Below are 21,746 nucleotides of genomic sequence, written 5' to 3'. Positions count from 1 at the left end.
GTTTGGATTAAGAAACAAATACAAAAACCAATCACTACACCTATACGGAGAGACAGAATTTTTGCTGAGGTTTTTATCTGTTCTCTTGTATCATACGTAATAAGTAGAAATGTATGATACCCCGTTCACATTTTATCTGCTAATTTATCGACACATACTTCATTGTTTGAAGTTGACAAATTTTTGTATTGTTCTTTCCCGAAAGAAAATATGTATATAATCATCAATTTACTTTTTTCCAGAAGTAGTGCTGTTAACTGACCCCATCGTTCGTGCAACTTAAAGCCTCTCGATTACAGGGTCCGGCAAAAAAACCTCCCTGATTTCAATAGGCATTTGCAAAAAGAATAAGAAACATATAGAACAATTACTTATATTTGTGAATAGCCTATATGATGCCATTTAACATCACTTAGTACACTTCACTTGGTTTTGAAAATTATGTCTGATAAATGATGTCCCCCATTGTTAAGACATTCACGAAGTCTTTCCCTGAAGTTGTCCATAGTTCTTCGAGTAACTTCCCTTGGAATGGCTGCCACTTCCTGCCTAATGGCATCTTTCAGTTTTTGCAGAGTTCTGGGACGATGTTTGTACACTTCAGCCTTTAGGTACCCCCACAGAAAGAAATCACAAGGTGATAAGTCGGGTGACCTTGGGGGCCAGGAAATGTCTCCTCTTAAAGAAACAAGACGTCCAGGGAACAACTCTCTTAACATTTCCATGGACCGCCGAGCAGTGTGAACTGTGGCTCCGTCCTGTTGGAACCAAACTTCCTCTTCCTGATGGTCTAAAACAAACTGGTTTATCTTGGGTCGGAGAAATGTCTCTATCATGTGACAATAGCGATCGGTATTGACCGTTACTGTTTGTCCATCTTCTTCAAAAAAGTACGGTCCCCAAACACCAAATTCCGCAACTGCGCACCAAACTGTGACTTTTGAGCTGTGTAATGGTTGTTGGTGCAGTTCCCTAGGAAGTGGCAGCCATTCCAAGGGAAGTTACACGAAGAACTATGGACAACTTCAGGGAAAGACTTCGTGAATGTCTTAACAATGGGGGACATCATTTATCAGACATAATTTTCAAAACCAAGTAAAGTGTACTAAGTGATGTAAAATGGCATCATATAGGCTATTCACAAATATAAGTAATTGTTCTATATGTTTCTCATTCTTTTTGCAAATGCCTATTGAAATCAGGGAGGTTTTTTTGCCGGACCCTGTACTTTTAATAGGGCTATGTTGAGTCATTGGTTTATGCCTATAAAGTCATGAAGCATTGGAAGCCAATATTCAAGCCGCCATTGACGTTATACGACTAGATCTATTGGGAAAATAGTGAAAAATTGGACTTAACTCGTGGCATTGGCTGACATATGCCAAAAAGCGTACTGGAAAAAGTAATGCCATTAAATTATATACCAGATTATAATAATAAAAAGTTCATCCCAACAATATTTCTTTCTTGGATTATCATTCAGTTCTAAAGCTCTTAAAAAACACCCATTGCGTCGAATATCCTAAATTTTTATTGATGTGTGAACCAACTGTTGAGAAGTGCATTTTAATAAAAAGCAGTAGGTATTGTTTTCCCCCTTCTGCTAGGTACATACGTGATAACGTGGCACTGCCCACAATACTGGCGGAAAATTAGAGGTACACTCAAGGAACGAGTATCATATCTGAATGCAAACTAGACTAATCCAACCACCAGCTGCACAACGACTGAAAAGAGGAAAATCTATCCGAATTAGTTCAATTTCCTCGAATCGATTGAATCCAGAATCCTGTGAAAGCCTTTCGTGGACAGAAACGGCATCAACCTGATTTCGTGAATCGGCTTTGTGAAATTGCCTCTGACATTTAATAAAATTCACATTTCCATCGCATGCGGGGATCATTTTTAGAAGAGAAACGCGAGGCTGGTACGGACATTCGGTCCAAAGTTATGGAGGATGTTTATTAAGACGCTGATGTGAAATACGATTCGTTGAATGCACCCGAGAATAGAGGAAATTCCAAAGCTGATGACTTCTACGATTTTCTCGGAAAACTACCGGGAATGTTTCGTATACTACATTCCGCAATAATGACGTTTTAGAGAGGATAATAGAAGATTCTAGTAAATCTACTGTGCCAGACTGCCAGCAGGCACTTCCAAATGCATGTTGGAACAAACCATTTCAGAAGCTTTTTTCTTACCTCGATTTCTCCACACCATTCAAAAATCTAGATTAATATAGATTCTCTTAAGGTGTTAACAGGGTCGTCGTAAGGGAACAGTGAAGCCACCGTGTCAGGCACCTCAATTTGAGGGGCGGCAATTAGGCCCAGTTTGCTGGCCAGTGGCCGCCTTCCCATATTTGATCTTTGATTTTCAAAAATAACTTGCCCTGTTCAGCTGCGTTTATCAACATTATTTGCAATAAAAATCTCCAAACCGCTTTCACTGAGCCGCTTGTATGATAAATAACGCACGGAAGCCCATCCAATATGGATAAACATAATTCCCTTTTACCTTTATTGAAAGAAGGATAAAATCATTATGTATTTCACAAATTAAATTATAATTATATAATTATTATTATTATTATTCGGAAGCCGATGCTAACACATTCACATATGGAAAATTCCTACGATTTAGCATTTGACACTAGTTATTGTTTTTTTTTCTGTACTATCATCGGAGCAGGTTTTTTTTTTTGGGGGGAGGGGGGGGAAAGGGGTTGTTATGAGGGAGATCATGTTGTCATTGATGCTTTTTCAGTAGGGGCACCAAAAAATTTTTGCTTCAGGCGCCAAAATCACTCGCGCCGGTATCAAAAACCAAGGTTTCAATATTTTGGGAACAGATCTGAAAATAAGTAGGAAATTTCATATAAACATGAGTCCGCAAATGAGCCGTTTTGGAGATATAAGCGAATTCAGGTTATCAAATTAACTACTAGCGCCACCAAATACCATATTCGATTTATTTTTCATCTTTAGACTTTTGCATTTTGGGTTATTTGAAAAGTTTGGTATATGCAACGTCAGTGAATAACATTAAATAATTTCAACATCGGATTGAACTATCCTGTCAAACGATCCGAACACAACCAGGAGTACGTATAATTCCTTCATGTAAAACATTAGAAGTCAAAAATAAATCGAATATCTTTATCGTATTCGGTTGCGCTCGTAGTTCAATATTTTGAAAACAGAAAATCGCTCATATCTCCAAAACGTATCAATTTGCGGCCCATGTTTATATAAAATTTTTCACTTATTTTGAGGTCTAGAATCAGCTCCCAAAATATTGAAACGTTGTTTTCAAGCACTCGGTATTCTCCTCCACAAAAATTGAGGCATTTTGTGACCATATCAAAAGTTGCCGATTATCGTGCACCAAATGTTCATATAAATATAACCCTATTATATGAGAATGGTTATTTTGCTTCTCATTTCCTAACTTTTTCAGTTTAAGACAAGTTCTTGTAGTTTGCATTTCTGAGAGTTTTGGATCAGTTACTGTTTCACTTTCGTACAATCAACTTCAATTTGAAATCTGAAAGTTTATTTTGCAGTAATGCTTAGACGTATACTTAGTGCGCATGAATACATTAGGACTATTGGTATCGATCGAGGCGGGACGTAATCAGGGAGATCTTTGGAAATTCTTCCAAGTAAGAGAAAGCTGAGTTTCCTGGCTCGTCCGTAGATATCGAGAAACTGGAAACGTGACCTAAAGACCGAGAAGTGAACGCTCAAGATCTACCACTCCTACAAAAGATAGGTTTCTTACACATGATAGGTGTCTTACTATGTCTGCCAGTAGAGAGCCTTTATGTACTTACAGAATCATGCAATGGCGGTCTTTGAACGCTTCTGCTCTTTTGGTTTCTATTGAAACAGTTCGTCAAAGACTTCGAGACATCAATCTACTTTTGGAAAGGATCCACAAACCCAAAATCATATACAAGTTCGATTGGAATGTGCCAATTAGCACTTGAATTGGAACGATAAATGGGGGTCTGTATAGTTCATACATGAGTCGAGATATGGACGGTTTTCAGATAGTCGGCTTGTTAGGGCATGGACCCATCTTCTGGTGATCAGAATTCGCATATCAGACCAGGAAATTCATCCGTTTAAAGATGGTATTTTTATAGTGTGGGGAGGCATTTGTTTCAATGAACGTACAGAATTGTTAGTACTTGATGCCACTATGAATGTACAGATTTACATAGACCAACTCATTGACAATTGACAATATTCCTTTAATTCATGCAACTATTGGGCCAAATTTCTTATTTTTGGTCAATAATGCGCCACTCCAACATGCGGGAACTAACGATGAAGCTCTTGAAATCCATGGTATTCTGTGTTTGGCCCTGTCCCATTGAACACGCTTGGGATCAGCTACAAAGAGCTTTAGATTCTCATCAACCACCCCAACATACACTTCAAGAAGTGAGACGGCTTTTTCCTCAACTCTGAGGAGAAATCAATCAAGGCTATTCCAACAATCTGATCGAAAGTATAAAGCGTTGTCAGTGTCTGGTTGATGTGCTAGGAGGCCATACTCTTTACTGAATTTTATTTTTTCAATTGTTTATGAAATGATTTGGTACTACAAATACCGATAAATAATAATGAAAAAACTGGAAAACTTGTTAGAGGAAGGAGTTAGATAAGTTAGTAAACATTTAGGTATCTCCTCGGATATCTCACGTACAAAAAACTTTTGAAATAGATCCAAAATTTCGGAAGTTTCTCAACTTTTTTGGAACATTATATATATTTTTTTCATTTACTATGGTTCTGATGATATGTTCACCATGAAACTACTAACACTACTTACAAAATTTTAACTTCGTCGGTTTTTTTTTATTCTAAAAAAGTGTCTCGACTGCTATGGTCATTGACACAATATATTTTCAGTTCTTGAACTATAATAAAATACATTAGATGCAATGAGCAATAGATAGGCTATTGAGGAAGTTCACTACGTTAGCACTAGAGTCCGGCTTGGTGAGGTCTGCCTGCAGATTTCCCTGAAGACCGTGTAATTCTCGTCTCGTGGTGAGGAATGGACAGTCCGCCGGTTTTGTATTCGCGTAAATATTCGGTACTTTAGTGTATAATACTATCAATTTAAGTTGAAATCAAGAAGAACAATAGGCTACTCGCTAAGAAGTATTGAAAAATTTGAAAATAAAATTTTCTGAGTTCTCTTTTTATTGTAGCCTATTACAAATATCCAGAATAAGGAGGAATTACGGTGGAGACAACTTACGGTTAATTTCTTCATCGAGCATTCTCGGTTGAGCGGAAGGTGTAGGTGAATCATGGAATTTGTGAATGTTAAAACCCGATGAAATGCCAACTCCCTCCATGGCAAACACTTTGGCACATTCTTCATCAAGCTTGACTTCTCCATCGTTAGTTCCAGTGATCTGGAAAATGGAAAGATAGTACCAATTATTATTTAATGATTTTTATAAATACAATAAGAAAACGAATTATCAAAGGTAACGTGAGAACATGAACTTTGAAGAGATTTGATTAGCTATTGTACACTTATTTCATTTTCCATTATAATTTTTTTTCAGAGTTTCTAGTTGTGCTAATTTATAGATTCATTTGAACTCTTTTCTATATTTGTGTTTGTTGTTTTCTTTACCCTTTTTTGTATTTATATGTTTTTATGTTGATTCATTATAAAAAATCATCCACTTTGTTTATGATTATAAGAAATAAATTGATGAATTTTCCAATTTTCATCTCATCTGATTATAAAATAATAAGAAATAATCCATGGTAGTTATCTTTCAAATTCATATCCGATCTCCCTGAATTCTACCTAAAGCGTATATTAATTGTTGTGTGAGATTTTTAGGTTCAATAAAACAAGGTTTCATGTAGCTAGGCAGGTTATATTTATGGAGGGTCCCATTTGATCAAAGACCTACATTTCTCTCTTGGCACGTGCATACCCTTTTGGAAATATTTCAATAGAAACATTGTATATGAGTTATTTTGTTGATGGTATCTCTAATTTCGAACTTTAATTCATCAGTTGTCGATAGCCATTAATTTTTCAAATTGAAATAACTACAAAGCCGAAAGTCCACAAGCAAAATCGAAATAGCCTGGCAGTCAATTCTCGTAAACCAACCTAGAGGAAACATGAATAGGGAAGAACATATGTGCGACCGTCAATATTGCGCGTGTAAGAGGACACTTGTTCTCATCTTTCTGATATCAAATACGCCATGTTTCAAACTGATTTATCATAACTGAATAATATTTGGAACGAATTGCATGCTGATGGCCGTTCACAGACTTTCTTGATGGTTAGAGGTGCGCGTATTTAGAACTATTCAATTTCTTTGCAGTGTGTGGTGATAACTTGCATCTGCAGTAAAAGTTGCAGACGATTCTCTCATTTTTCACGTTGAATACCTATTGTACCTACTGAAGGTAGGAAGTTTCTGTGGAGCTGAAGGCCTCAGAAATAAATGGAAAATGAGATGGATTTTGAGGCAAAAAGGAATCGGATCTTTACTGGTTCCTTTTCAAAACAAAAAACATTGATTTTGAATGAAGTTGAATTGAGTTCTATACTTTTTTTTAAGAGGACAAAATTTGAGATGGAGTAATCATATACATATCATATATCATAGGAAACTGAGCCCGTCTTTTTATGCTTTTCGACAGATAAGAGATTCGCTCCCCCTTGAATCTGTTATAAACACATATTACAGAATTTTTCCTTAAAATCATATTGCATATAACATCATTATATGGGGAAATTCTGTGGATTTTAATAGAGTATTTATATCCCAGAGACGTAGGAATCATTAGAATGACTTTTTGAGTTGCTCCTCATGTATACTGTAAACCTTTATTTGCTGCCAATAGTATTTTGACAGTGCCATTTTATGCGAGAGACGACAAATTTGCTTCAACAAGTTCTGTAATTTTCATTGTTACTCTCAAAAGTACCCGAACTCTGCATTTGCCTGTTCACAGAACCAGGAAATTTGAAACATCTTTATTTTATCAGTATATCAAGCTTTACAATCACCTGCCTGATTCTGTGAAATTAATGAATAAATTAAGTTTTAAAGAAAAAGTTTAATCGTTGATGATTCGTAAGGCATATTATAGTGTGAAAGAGTATTCGAATGGCGGAAACATATTTTGATAATTTTTTAATATAACACTGGGTCCAACAGGATTAATAAATTATATTTATTTTTATTGTGAAAAAACCAATGACCTTCGGTGGTTAAGGCTTGATAGTTGGCTCGATGATAGAAGTATTGATTCATCCTTCATGTAGATGTAGATTTAAGCATCAAGGAGGGTTCATGATACTTTCAAATGCTTTCCAAATTAATCGTTAAGATAAGTGAATTGTTGAATTGTTTAGGATTGAAAGATTTTTTTTAGTTCATGTGCGAGCCTAAATAGAAGGTGTAGTAAAAAGAAATCCATTATTTTTGAATGAATAACAAGACTTTAATTACCATAGTTAGAATTATCCGATTTGGGTCAAATATGCGCTGTTTTGTTCGATAACTTGTTGCCATTTTGAAGGTAATATCGTTAGGTCCCTCATAGAACCCCTCGGTACTATTGGAAAAAAATTGAGACAGTTGATTTTCATAAGCCTCTGGTGAAGCAAATTTTTCACCAGCACCATAGATAGGAACGATAGCTCTGAATAAATCAGGATAAGAGTGGAAAAAGCTAGAGCTGATGAAGAAGATATTCTGTGGGCGAGATCTAAGCCTTAAACTTAAAATTCGCCTTGTGAGATGTCACGTGCTGTCAACTCTTTTCTACGGAATGGAAGCGTGGACATTGAAGAAGATTGATATCAGAAGGATGGAAGCATTTGAGATGTGGATGTACCGTAGGATACTGAGAGTATCGTGGACGGAGAGAGTGATGAATGTGGAGATCTTGCGGAGAATGCAGAAAGAGAAAGAATTGGTACTGACTATTAAAAATCGCAAACTACAATACCTGGGACATATTATGAGAGGAGATAGATACCGGTTGCTGCAGATTATTGTCCAGGGAAAGATAATGGGCAAAAGATCAATTGGAAGAAGAAGAAACTCATGGTTGAAGAACTTGAGAGAATGGTACAATTGCAACAACTGGCAATTGTTTAGATCTGCAGTATCAAGAATAGGCATAGCTTTGATGGTAGCCAAACTTCGGAGCGAAGACGGCACTTGAAGAAGAAGACAGGAACGATGGTAATCACTTTACGCCAGGTCCTGATTATAAGGTGGATGTAGAAGAACTTCCTAACCAAGCTCTGGCGAGTCACTATCGATAGGGTGGCCTGGCGTTGGCCGCTTCTGAGCGTTTACTTCTTTCAGACGGTCCAATTGTTGACAGTACAGTTCCGAGTTAACAGTTTTGCCGTAGGGTGAAAAATTCCTGATTTTTTATGCAATCTTTACGTTTTGAGCTATCAAAACAGTGCTTACATGACGGTCGGACTCGACAATATCCCAACTTTCATCGATATTTTCGACAATTGGCCTTGGTGCACTTTGACATCGAAATTACCCGAATGAAATTGACGACTCCAAAATTGCGCGTGATTGACTGTTACAGTATCAGGACCATAAACATTATTTTCATTTCCAGCCTCCTGGCTTGCATTTTCGCCTTTATCGAAGAAACCCTGTAAAATTAAGCGTATTTTCTTTTGCTAGTGTATATTTTCGACTCGCGCTCTAACTAAACTGATTCAACGAATCACAAAAACTGTCAAAAAAGTTTTTGTAGTACGAAATCTCATCATTCCAATCCAACAATGGAACCCGATCGGATATAACGTAAGAAGATAAGTAAAACCACCTATTGGAAAAAATAATTAATATATAATTCTTTTTACAACACTTTATATTCAAACTATATATGTTCAATTAATTGCAAGCGAGATTGCAAGTAGTATCAAAGTAGAAATCAAACAGGGAGTTGTCATATGTAACGTTGTGCCTTCGCCATTTAGCGTTACTGCATTATCTAGCACCTCGGAAAAGAGATACGCTATGAAGGCACTGATGTTTCATTAATGCATATTGGATATTTCATTTGACCTCAATCTATTCATAGAATAATTTTGATCTATCAATTTATCCAACGAAACTTGAAAAGAACTTTCACGGCTGATTCTCTCAACAAGAAATTGCTAGATCGAAGGTTATCTTCGAGAAGCAGCAGCAGAAGAATACCCATTGGGGTTCAACATAAAACGACAGTTGAGGTTAACGAACAGCAGGCTAGAAGGGCGGTGGCTTCAACAGTTTGTCAACTTCGTTCACCGATAAACCACTTCAGTAATGACCATTCTTGTTTTTCCCCACCAGTGTTTTCAGTCGGATGAAAATGTACACAGATAAATTTCCATTCTGTTACGTAGTTCTGCGAACGTTCAGTATGCGGTATGGTAATTGCGTTCTCGCTTAGGTGGGTGTATTGAACGGAAATAGGCAGACCCGATGTCAACTGTTTTATACGGAGGTCTGGAAGGTTGAGATGGAAGAAGCGAAGGCAGGGCGGAAGAAACTTTTTTTTGTAAGCTATGCGAAATAAGGGTAAAAGACAAGCGGAAATGAATAAATATTTCTTCGTTGTTCAGCTATAATTAATGGACATTTTGAATATCACTCCCAATTTCATGATCTTACGTAACACGTAACACATATTCGGAAAATTTTTCTCGGAACATTTGATTGACAACGCATTAGAAGAATTCATGGTTCAGCCTATTTGTGAACTTGTAATGTTTGCATTGAATAAAATGTTCAAATGAAGAATCTGAAGGGTTTTTCAAGAATAATTTTCATTTTGATAGAAAAAAACAAGTAGGTATATTTTAACACGTTGGCTGCCAACTACGAGATAACTCGGTTTTTTTTTGCTAGAGATAACTCGGCTTTTTTTGTTAGAACGTCAACCACGAGTAAATTCGTACCATGTTTACTTGCTATATTCGTGCAGATGCGATTTAACTCTAAAAATATAGGTGTTAATATGGATAGATGTCTCTGGAATAACAAAAAAATCAATACTGGCTTATAGGAGCATGAAATTCATCAGTAAATGAACAGAAAATATAATTATGAAAAATTTACAAAATAATTCGTGCAACTTTATTTTTTTATCATCTTCTATACGTGTTGATGGAGGTCCAATCACACGACCAGTTCAAAAAAATGCACCAAACAGTGACATGATGCGGATGGAGGCTTTTCAACAAACATCCTTGGATTTTTCGAATCCGAAATCCGACAATTCTGCTTAGTAGCCTTCGAGGTGAAAATAGGCCTCATCACTGACCATGATTTTTCGTTGGAAATCATGATCATTTTGATACATTTCAAGGATCTAATCGTAAAAGATTGTATTAACCGAACCAAAAGTATTAAAATCTAAGTCAACATAAAATACGATGTGATGTCCTTTGCGGAATGCCTTATTCCCAAGATCGACGTGGAATCGACCAACCTGGATTTTTGTCAACACTACGGACCATATAGCAACAATATCTACGCTTGTTCTTGAGCGACGCACACGGTTTCGATTCTCCACATCACTAACTTGAAAGTAGAGAGGGTGAATAGATTTCATCGAGAACGTTAGCTATAATAAAAGGCGTTCAAAATGTAGTGGAATAATTTATGAAAAACCAATTCGAGTCAAGAACGGATGTATCCATAAAATTAACAAATCAGATCAAACTTTTTTAGTCTAATCAACCGTTTTCTCTCTCCAAATATTAAATCGCCAATTCAAGAAACCCAGTAAAAGACTGCAACGATTTAGCACGCCTTAATTCATGTTACGCTACTGGAATTTTCAAAGACGCGGTAACTTGTCAATTAATTGTATGCTATTGGTCGCCGGTGAAGCGCCAACGGATGCGTGCATCTAGATAAAGAAAGATTTTAATAATGATTGAGACTTCAGGAAAGAAACGTACCTTGTTTTAGATTTCGGCCATTACTAGTTCAATTTGAGTTTTAGAATTTGATTTATCGGCGAGAATTGTGTCGGTATTCTCGGTAAGTGTTGACATGAATATTTGCATTCAACGAGTAATAATCTCCCCAGAACGAATTGATTAACTTTGAAACAGTAGTTTTTTTAGAGTCATCCATCTTATAGAAACGTATTTTAGGTTTGGTAGAATTCTTTTTGTGTCAAGTAATTCCAGCAAAACTCCTTCTCAGGTTTATTTTCTGATAAATGTAATGATTTCTTTATAATTCCTTGGTTAGAAATCCGAGAAGAAGTTGTAAATTCAGGTTAACATATTCTAATATAGTTGTTCATTTTTCCAAAGCACCTCCCGTGGGATTGGAACAACAGAAACCTCTCTTGGGATTGAAAAACATCAAGAAGTACTTCCTTGAGAATTTGGAATACTACGTACGATAAACCACTTTAGTTCCTGAAACTGAGAGAATACCTGCGTAATAATAATAATAGTGTCTTTATTTGGCAAATTTTAGGGGCGAATTCTAGCCAAGGCTACTCCACACTACACCCGACAATATACAAAGAGAGAAAAAACAAAAATAAATATTAATGAAAGGAAATACAACAGAATTATATAGACCATGAATATCACCAAAACTGAAACTCATTTACAAAATCTGTATCTGGCTTTTAAATAATACATTCTTCAATTCTCTTCTCAATGGGTTCAAAGAAGAACCCCCACATGCAATTAGCATCTCATTATGCAATTTCACCGCATTAAATGTGAAAGAGCGCTGTAATACCTGGCGTTATTACATCAACTTCGCTGAATGGGAATTGGAGTACTATAGCTTCCTGATAAGATCTGGTGTTTAGAAGGCTGAAAAGAATTTACAGAAGGGGTTCCATCCTAATAGCAAAGTAATTAATAAAAAACCGATTTAAGTTAAGTTATTATTTCAATATAATTTGTTTAGAGTGAAAAGGATCGATCTTTGTATATTTTAATTTTATTAAACTTGTAAAATCCTGGGTAGGAGCTTTGTTGCCAAATAAGTCAAACCACCCATAGAAATTAGTGTTTAGAGTCTCATGGGCAATTGTAACGTTACAAGACACATAAAGTAATTCACGACCAGTACGTACTGAAGTGATACCTGCTGATTTTTTAATTATTTGATTAATGTGAGATGAGTTCTTTTTGAAGGACTGTAGCTATGTATTAGGTAATAAAATCTCGACCAATTCTTGCAATTCTTGACACTTTTTGTAAACTGATTCGTTTCGAAACTTCAAAACACCAAGAATTATCATGCAACAAAGTTGCAAGATGACTTCCGTAGATTACAGCCTGGAGGTGATGGAACCTCACGTTCTGAATTATATAGGGACGATCACCAAATTACATTTCCAACAAGATAATGCACGACCACATACAGCCAGAATTACGTTGGTCTCATTTTGAGGACAATCAAGACAAATTGTTGCCTTAACACCCTAGATCTCTTGATCTTTCATCCTTTGAACACGTATGCAAAATTATGTAAAGAATATTACTCTGTTGACGCCATCCTCCACAGACTTTAGCGACACGTCGTACAAGTAGCCTGGGTTCAGATAACTCAAGAAGATTTCAGTTAGCACACTATTCATTCATTATTGATTTTTTTTTAATTTTGATTGATAACTGATCTAACCCTGAAAGATATATATCCATATAATTTTGTTTCATAACTTAATTATAACTGGGTGATCATTTTTCCATATCTTAGTATGTTTTTAAATTAAAAAAAAAATCAAAATGTGATATAGCGATACATTCTGACAGCAGGCTGCAGCCAAAGCATCGAGCTAACATATCATAGATTCTAAGATAGTATCGAAGTGCCGAAGAAAACTCAACGAGATAGATAATAACATGGTACCAGGTTAAGTGTGAGGCAAACACAATTTTTAGAAAAAGAAATAAACTTCTGTCATTGACCCAGAACCTTTCCGGGGTATAGGTGAATGTACCCACAAGAAATAATTTCAGGAGACCGAAAAAAAACATTGACAGAAACTTTCTGGTATGGATCCTTTCAAATACTTTCTTTTGATACTGCGATACATAAGAAGTATCTACTCAATGGATTCTTTGCAGGGTATTACCGCCTCAGGAAGCACCTCAGAATGAGGAAAATGAGATGCTTCGAAGAAATAACTTTCTTGAAACCATCCCATGCTGGAGTTCATTAGAACTCTAGATCTGAAGGAAGAGACTATGACGACTAATTTCAAAAACAGATCTATTGGGGGGGAATTGCACAATAAACCATAAAGGTTGAGGTACAATGAAATCCCCCTCAAATGTACATTGAAATCTACATTTTAATTTTTGATTATCAGAAAGAATAACAATAACAATCCAATTCCTTCGCAACATAAAAGGTTAAGGCAGAAAATTTCAAATAATCATACCATCAGATATTTAAAGAATTCCCTCAGAATTTTAACCTCGACTCCTGCGAGAAAAATACTCGTGTAGAACTCAGCCGATCAGATAAAAAAATTATTAAGAGGGAACACCACTACGTGGTGCTAATTTCAGCTGAAAACGAATTTGTTCTTACAAATCACCGATTTATATGGAGTTTCCACATAATTTCCATAAAAAATAATATACATGGAAGAAAGTAAATATTTTCAATTTAGGAAAGAAAAATTGAAAAAAAAATGGTAACTTTCCGTTTTTCGCAAGAAAAATTGATGATATGAACTTTGTACAAAGCACTGATAAATTTTCAAAATATTCGTGAAAAAAACCTACTACAAATCATTACAAAAAAGTTAAAACTATAATTTCTTGAAAGTCGTCGTACAGTGCTGCCCTCTCCTCATTTGCTTCGAAAAAAGAAGGAAGATGAAGTGAGTGTATACAACTTCGTCACCGTTCAAGTTTGGTCATCGCTGGAGCGCCAGAGACGAAATGAATGGTTACCAAATTTTGAATGATATGCAAAAAACCTCGTGGTGGTAATCCCTCTCAATGAACATTTTCTAATATCTCTCACGTCCAATTAGACGAGATAAATAGAGAATTATTGCATTATACAGAGTCGAACCGTTCTCTTTCAATTTATGGCCGGGTGTAGTTTTAAATATATCGTAAAAACCTGGGAAAGAGTTTTCATTCCTGCACCTTCCCTGAGAATATTATTTCTCTATTTCTGTATCGTAATGAGTTCATTACAGTTCTAAAAAACAGTGCTGTAATGAACTCATTACAGCATCGTTTTCAGATATATTTTTCGTTTTGTGGTAGTCTATGCTGACTTCCAATCCTATCAAATTTCAACAAACGTCAATAATTGTCAATATAATATAATTTGGGGATATAGAGAAATGATTCGCTACATATTCGCAAATTCTCATAATTCTGGTAGTGTTCAATCGATTTCGTCAGACATAATTCACGAATTTAATGTGTAATTGTAAATTATGTCTAAATTTGAAACATACGATTCATATTCAAATTCCGTAATCTGTCAATTTTCGTAACAGTCACACCAACTGCCAAGATACAATACAAAAGTCACTAGGATATATAATCTGAATTTTTCATTGAATTTCGACGATATTTCGCAAAACTTGACTGAAATAGAGAAAATATCGTCTAATACTCGTTGCAGAAGGCAATTCCAACACTCATGCGTTCCAAAACTCGCTCCTTCGTCGCTCGTTTTCGAATTTCGCATTCGTGTTGGAATAGGAGCCCATTCTGCAACTTGTTTTAGAATATACTATTAGTTTGCCTTCATCGAATATAATAAACAAAAAGGACGTATACATAATAATAAAACATATCGGACGCTGCAATAAATTTTTTCACGTTTTCCCAATCAGATTCATCAAAACAGATTTATCTTTATTCAAAAGTAAAATTCGAAACCACTCATCGGAACATCCTAAATACTCATTCGTGTATTCACAATAGAGTTATCAAAACATAATCAGCGTGAATACCAATCACAATATCCCATAAAATCAGCCATACCTCAACGTTTTCTGTCATTCTAAAACATCATTCATCATCTCTAAGTGAGCATTCCATTCGAACGCTCATAGTCGAATCTTTTCGATCTTTCCACCCCACTAATAGTCCGAAAACCGACTCGAACCTCGCCGATAAATGGAAAGGGACCGACTTCCAACCTCGACACTAATTTAGGATTAGTTTTTTTCGCGACCGATGTTGTTTATGAGCGATCCTGGCAAAAACTGTCGTATCGATTCCCCTTATACGGATATAATTGAATTATGCCAAGAGTACATCAAAGAAAATTCATTGTAAAAGCGTGGAAACCTTGACAGAGAAGGAGGTTATTCTATATGGATACCTAATACCTCGGCATCGGAGCTATTTGAGGATAAACGATTGGCCATTAATTGGTTCAAGTTCAGTTGTGGTTGAACGCCTGTTTATAGATGTCAGGAAACCTTCCATTTCGAGACAAAATAAAAATTGCACTCTTGAAAATATTTAGGTCGATTAATGGAATTAGAAGTTTGTCAATTTGTTAAATGGTTTTCATTTTGACTCTCAGAGCTAACGCTAATTACTAGAAGAATTTGGAACTAAAGGGTGTTTTTTAGAGCTATAGAACTTTAAATTGCAATAAAACAACGATGGATTATTCGATTGACATGAATTTTATTTATCCGCAAGATAATCTTGTGGCATTTCATTTCAAATATGATTTCTGGCATATGACCGCCACGGCTGGCTCGGATGTAGTCCAATCTGGACGTCCAATTTTCAATGACTTTTTCCAACATTTGTGGCCGTATATCGGCAATAACACGGCGAATGTTGTCTTCCAAATGGTCAAGGGTTTGTGGCCCATCCGCATAGACCAATGACTTTACATAGGCCCACAGAAAGTAGTTTAGCTGTGTTAAATCACAATTTCTTGGAGGCCAATTCACAGGTCCAAAATGTGAAATTAGGCGGTCACCAAACGTGTCTTTCAATAAATCGATTGTGGCACGAGCTGTGTGACATGTTGCGCCGTCTTGTTGGAACCACAGCTCCTGGACATCATGGTTGTTCAATTCAGGAATGAAAAAGTTAGTAATCATGACTCTATACCGATCACCATTGACTGTAACGTTCTGGCCATCGTCGTTTTTGAAGAAGTACGGACCAATGATTCCACCAGCCCATAAAGCGTACCAAACAGTCAGTTTTTCTGGATGTAACGATGTTTCGACATACACTTGAGGATAAGCTTTTCTCCAAATGCGGCAGTTTTGTTTGTTGACGTAGCCATTCAACCAGAAGTGCGCTTCTTAGCTGTACAAAATAAAATGGATGTAGTGCGCGATACGTATTCCGCACAGAACCATTATTTTCGAAATAAAATTGCATTATTTGCAAGCGTTGTTCAGGCGTGAGTCTATTCATGATGAATTGCCAAACCAAACTGAGAATAAATCATTTGACAGCTGTTAAATCGGTCGCCATCTTGAACAGTAATGCCAACTTAAAGTTATATACCTCGAAAAAAACAACCTATACAATAAAACGCAAAAAAAAACAGCTAACAGCGGGACCAAACTGCTCTAAAGAAAAACTTCTGTAATTATTTATATCATCTCTATCACCTTTTTCAAACAATGGAGTTACTTTAGATATCTTCAATGAGTCAGGATATGTATTATTGTCGATGCACAAATTGTAAAGTTTTGTAAGGAGCATCACGAAATGATTGACATTTTTCGTCGAAAGATAGCATCGTATACAAAAGATCGCCTAAACATTGATGTCGAATTCCTGAGCAGGTGCAGAAGCTCCGGTGCTCTTAGATTACATTGCCGCAACTGGGACCGCTTTATAAAAAGGTTACTCGAATAGGAAGGACTCCCAAGCCGCAGAACTCTATGAGTTAGGGGCATCACATTTAAAGCAATCCGACTTTGCATATTGAGCCATCCCAATTAATTTATGAACTTAGAGATATTGCGGGAAGATCTTGGTAGTTCGAATACAAATCGACAACATCAATTCTGCATCCTCTGAAGTCTATTTCGATCATGTTGATCCAGGCAAGGTTCATATACACATAAGGCATAATTGAAATGTGATAGCACCAATGACTCAGATGAGTATTTTTTCAAAAGAAAGTTAAAGATTTCCCTATTATTAAAAAGTAATTTCAAAGCATAAAATGCCCTCTGTAGAAGTTTGCTCACGTGCTGGGTGAACTTTGACTTATTGTCAATCAAAATGCCCAAACTTCTGGTACTAACTACCTTTTCGAGTTTTTCACCACAGATATTAATCTTGAGGGAGGAATAAATCTCATGTTCACGATTAGTAGGACCAAACAATATCAATTTTGACTGAAAAGTTGAGCCGAGAATGTGATTTGATGACCACTCATGCATCCTCATACTCGTGAGTACAGCTCCCTCAACATCATCAGAAAAAAACGGAAGGTACAATTGTGCATCATCAGCAAAACAATGTAGAGAAGAGTAGCGAATACAACTTAAAAGATCAGCCGTATAAATGATGAAAAATAAGGGCCAGCGCTATATACCACAAAAGCAACAACACATTGGCAATTTTACAAGAAAAGTTTTATGGTCGAGATCTTGTGATTTAACATATTTAGACTTTTTTCTTGGGGCCACGTGAAAGATAGGGTCACCCAATGCTCCACAATCGATTCAAGTCCTTGAAGATGAAATTCAGCCGCTTATGTGCGAAGAACTCATGAAACATTTCATGAAAAGCATATGATGCTGCAACCGTAGCCATTAATGGATATCTTCCTCTCTACAATGGAATTAACAAACATTGCTTTCTCTTTAAACAACTCGTTTTCAATATCAAACTGGAACCTCTTATTGCAAAACCCTTTGTTTGTAATTAATATATTATACATGCATTAAATGGCTTCATTACGATGATCCCAAGAAAATTATAGGGATATCCCGGTCATGCTTCCACATCGACGGCCAAACGAATATTCACGTTCCCAGGTCATGCTCAGTATTTGGTGGGACCAGCTCGGCGTAGTGTTTTATGCGTTGTTGAAACCGACTGAAACAATCACAGGCGATCGTTATCGAAAACAATTAATGCGTTTGAGACGAGCATTGAAAGACAAACGGCCGCAATACAACGAGAGAGACATGATATAGTAATTTTACAGCATGATAATGCTCGACCCCACGTTGCGAAAATGGTCAAGACATACTTGAAATAGAAAGTCCTACCCCACAAGGCCGCATTCTCCAGACGTTGATCCTTTGGACTATCACTTATTTCAATCAATAGCACACCTCCTGGCTGACCAGCACATTCGGCTTAAGAAGAAGTGAAAAATTGAATCGATTCGTGGATTGCTTTAAAAGATGACCAGTTTTCTCAACGCGGGATTCGTACGCTGCCCGAAAGATGGGGGAAATAAGTAGCCAGCGATGGACAATACTGAATCATAAATGTGTAACCAGTTTTTCACAATAAAGCTTCGACTTTCGGAAAAAACGGCGAAAGCAAAGTTGTACGCCTATGTAGTTTCCAACAAAATCTTTATTCAAATTTTGAATTGAACCATTTCAAAGCGTGAAAGTTGAAGTGACGTAAGAACAGTTTTTTCCTAAATGATTCAGAGGATTATTATTATTTTTTGTTGCCCTATATTATTCGATGATTACAAGTACAAGCCAATCTCCAGGCAGCCTTCGAATTGAGTAAACACAATATCGAAAATAGGATACAGTGTAATGAATAACGTAATAATAATAAACCTTTAATCATGTTAGTTATACATCAAGTTGACAGCATTTCACTCATATAAACCAATAACGTAATGAAAAATAGACGTTGACAACTAGGACCAACACACGAAATCGATTTCTGATAATGGCCCCAGCCAAATATTTGCTACTTTACACCTGAACAACCCTAGTGACTGGTACATGGCAACTTGTGTTATGATGGCATAACTTCATCAACGATTCTATCGATTTCCAAACAGTGGAGATTCCTTTCAAACGGCACCGTTATTGCTATTCCTTTCAAGGACACGTCTTTCAGTACGTGATGGATTATAGGTCAGGTTCATGTAATTTTCGATTAGATCGAGGAGGTATTGCGTTATGAATGAGGCAATTCAATTATTTACGATATTTGAATCAATCGAATTCGATGAGGAAGATAGAAAGTTTATTGGAAGAAGGAAAATTCTGAGAGTATAAGAGGAAGAGGAAATTGTTATATCAGGTGTTTTTTTGGACCAGCTAAATATCGAAGTACTCAGTAACTTGCACATAATGGTTGATTTTTTCTTATATCATAAATTATCTCAATTCATTAAAAATCTCAGCAGTACCTATATGGCTGTTGAGTCTGAACTTGGAATGATTTTATGTCGGAAATTCAATCACTTGTGGTATCACTACTGAATAGTTTTCGAGAAACCCTTCAACTAACAGAATGATTACCAAATAAGTTTTATTCAATTTTCTGAAAATACCTCTAGAACGTGGATAGGCTGAAAGGTTCGTAGGATGACACATAGATGACGCTAAAAGCATTGAATCCATTTGATTTTGAAATAGCCCTAAGCATCGGAAAATGTTTTATAAATTTGACAGCTGGTGGACAATAGTCCACCCAATCAAGTAATATCTAACTCGATTACATTTTCAATAGAATCCTTTGGTCTAATAATTCTTCTTTTATTGTCATTAGTTTAAAGCTTTTTCCCCATGCAAAAATATATTACATGATATTTAAGTTTCTTTTCAAACTATAAAAATCATCAAAAGTGGGTATCAGTTTCAGATGACAATTCAACCTAGTGCCTATTTAGAATAATCTGTGAACGTGTTAAATCCGAGACCTTGGTGGTCACCGAATATAATTAATTACCTGAAGTTCAGATAATTATAGATAGGCACTTGGCTGATTTGCCTTCTGAAACTGAAATTTTTGATGATTTTATAGTTTGATTATAAACTTGAATATCATGTTATATAATTTTGAAAAAAGAAAAAAAGAGATTTACAAATGATTCTAACAAAGTTGCAGAATGGGCTCCTATTCCAACACGAATGCGAAATTCGAAAACGAGCGACGAAGAAGCGAGTCTGGAAGTCTGTGAGTCCAAAAAAACCATTTTCGGGCGTGTTGCGTACAATATTTTTTCGGCAACCATGTAAAATAACACTATTGTTGCTGCTTTCCATATTTTATTGCGATTGCGATCAAAAAACATGCAAATTTTTGACAACTAATTTCATATGAACTGTCAGCCGTTATCTCGGTTGCTATGGATTCTTAGATTCTTTTCCGGCCTAGTCCGGGAAGTACGTACTTTCCGGACTAGGCCGGGAAATGCTACTTTCTCAGAGAAAAAGCGTCCGGGAAGTGAGCACTTCCCGGACGGTTGCCGAAAAAATAGTTTTACTGCGATGATGAACTAATTATATTGTTTTAAAAAACGGATCATTTTATAGTCAGTTCACTATTCAACACATGTTTGATTGATAGGAAAATAATAAATATTTGCGAGAAGTTCACAATCAAAACAATGACTTACAAGGTGTGTATAAATGCTTTTCCACAAATCACACTAGTTAAAATAGTAGACTACTCACAGAACGAAAACTCAGCAAGTCGTAAATTTCAACTCCTTCCGAATTATGCTTCATTCTTCACCAACACAGCTTTTGTTAATTTGCATATCACTTATTCATTTAGAAATTAATTAAGTGGCCGCGAACTGATTACGTTTAGGAAATTCAGAGAAATTTTCAATGGGCAATTTTCTCTTAACTTTAGGAGATTCTAAGATAACTGAATATGAATGAACTATCATGCCAATCGAAGACATGATTCTTTTGTAGATAGTGAAAAAAAATCCCTATTTCAGTAATAGATGTGGTTCATGCATGACGAGGTAAACAATGAAACGACAAATGATTAATTCATCCGAGACTGAAATATTTGATAAAGATTAAACTTCAGGGGCATCAAATGAGTGGAGTGGGCCGCATCAATCGATTAAGAACAGCGAGAAATGTTTTTCAGTAGAGGTTTCTCCATAATTGATTTCATTGTATTATTTTTTTGTTGAAAATATTTATATTGCATTTATTTCAAGGCAACTAGGTTACATTGAAATGGAACTGAAAAAATTCCAGAAAAGCATTTGAGCGCTCGTTCATTCATGCTCTAATTCTACCTTTGCAGATCAGAAAACATGTATATATAGGGTGTTTCCAAATTAGACGTGAACCTTGAAGGAGGTCTTCGTATCATTTGCTGTCGATTGAGCTATATTGATTGATTAAAATAATTTCTCACCTTACTTCATGTTTCTCCAATTTTTTCTACTTCTTTCGAATTTGATTTGAATTTTGGATTATTATCATTAGAGAAGGATATGATATGCATGAAAACAACAAAACTGTGGTTTATTAGATATGTTGAATAAGAATTTGTATCATTTGAAAGTTGGTATATGAAGAAGAGAATAAATAGTAAATTTCAAATATGAATTTACCTGCAACTTTTGAATTACACAATTTATGTATGACAAAATTATTTTACAAACTTGCCAAATTTATGCATTTTCTGAAAAAGGTTTTCGTTAGAATGCAGGCACTAGTTTTATTTCAGCAGTATTAATTTGGAAGAGGAGCGAAGCAAAGAAAGAAAAGTGATGAATTGAACATTTTTATATT

General features: G+C 35.9%; 1 protein-coding gene across 6 annotated transcripts in view; it reads right to left on the bottom strand.

Annotated features, from left to right (window-relative positions):
• LOC123673903 (anion exchange protein 2) overlaps positions 1-21,746 on the bottom strand; it is a 171,495-nt gene that overhangs the window by 90,855 nt on the left and 58,894 nt on the right. For 4 of the 6 annotated variants that reach the window (XM_045608660.1, XM_045608665.1, XM_045608661.1 and 1 more), the window contains one exon: positions 5,281-5,440. In XM_045608660.1, coding sequence (XP_045464616.1) covers positions 5,281-5,440 — 160 coding nt within the window. Of the gene's footprint in view, positions 1-5,280; positions 5,441-15,039; positions 15,073-20,657; positions 20,884-21,746 lie in introns of those variants that run through there. The other 2 variants (XM_045608662.1, XM_045608663.1) reach the window with 2 other exon arrangements.

Source organism: Harmonia axyridis, chromosome 2 (assembly GCF_914767665.1).
Source record: "Harmonia axyridis chromosome 2, icHarAxyr1.1, whole genome shotgun sequence".
Taxonomy (NCBI): domain Eukaryota; kingdom Metazoa; phylum Arthropoda; class Insecta; order Coleoptera; family Coccinellidae; genus Harmonia; species Harmonia axyridis.
The sequence above is the reverse complement of the archived record's forward strand: the minus strand, read 5'-3'. Positions and strand labels throughout refer to the sequence as shown.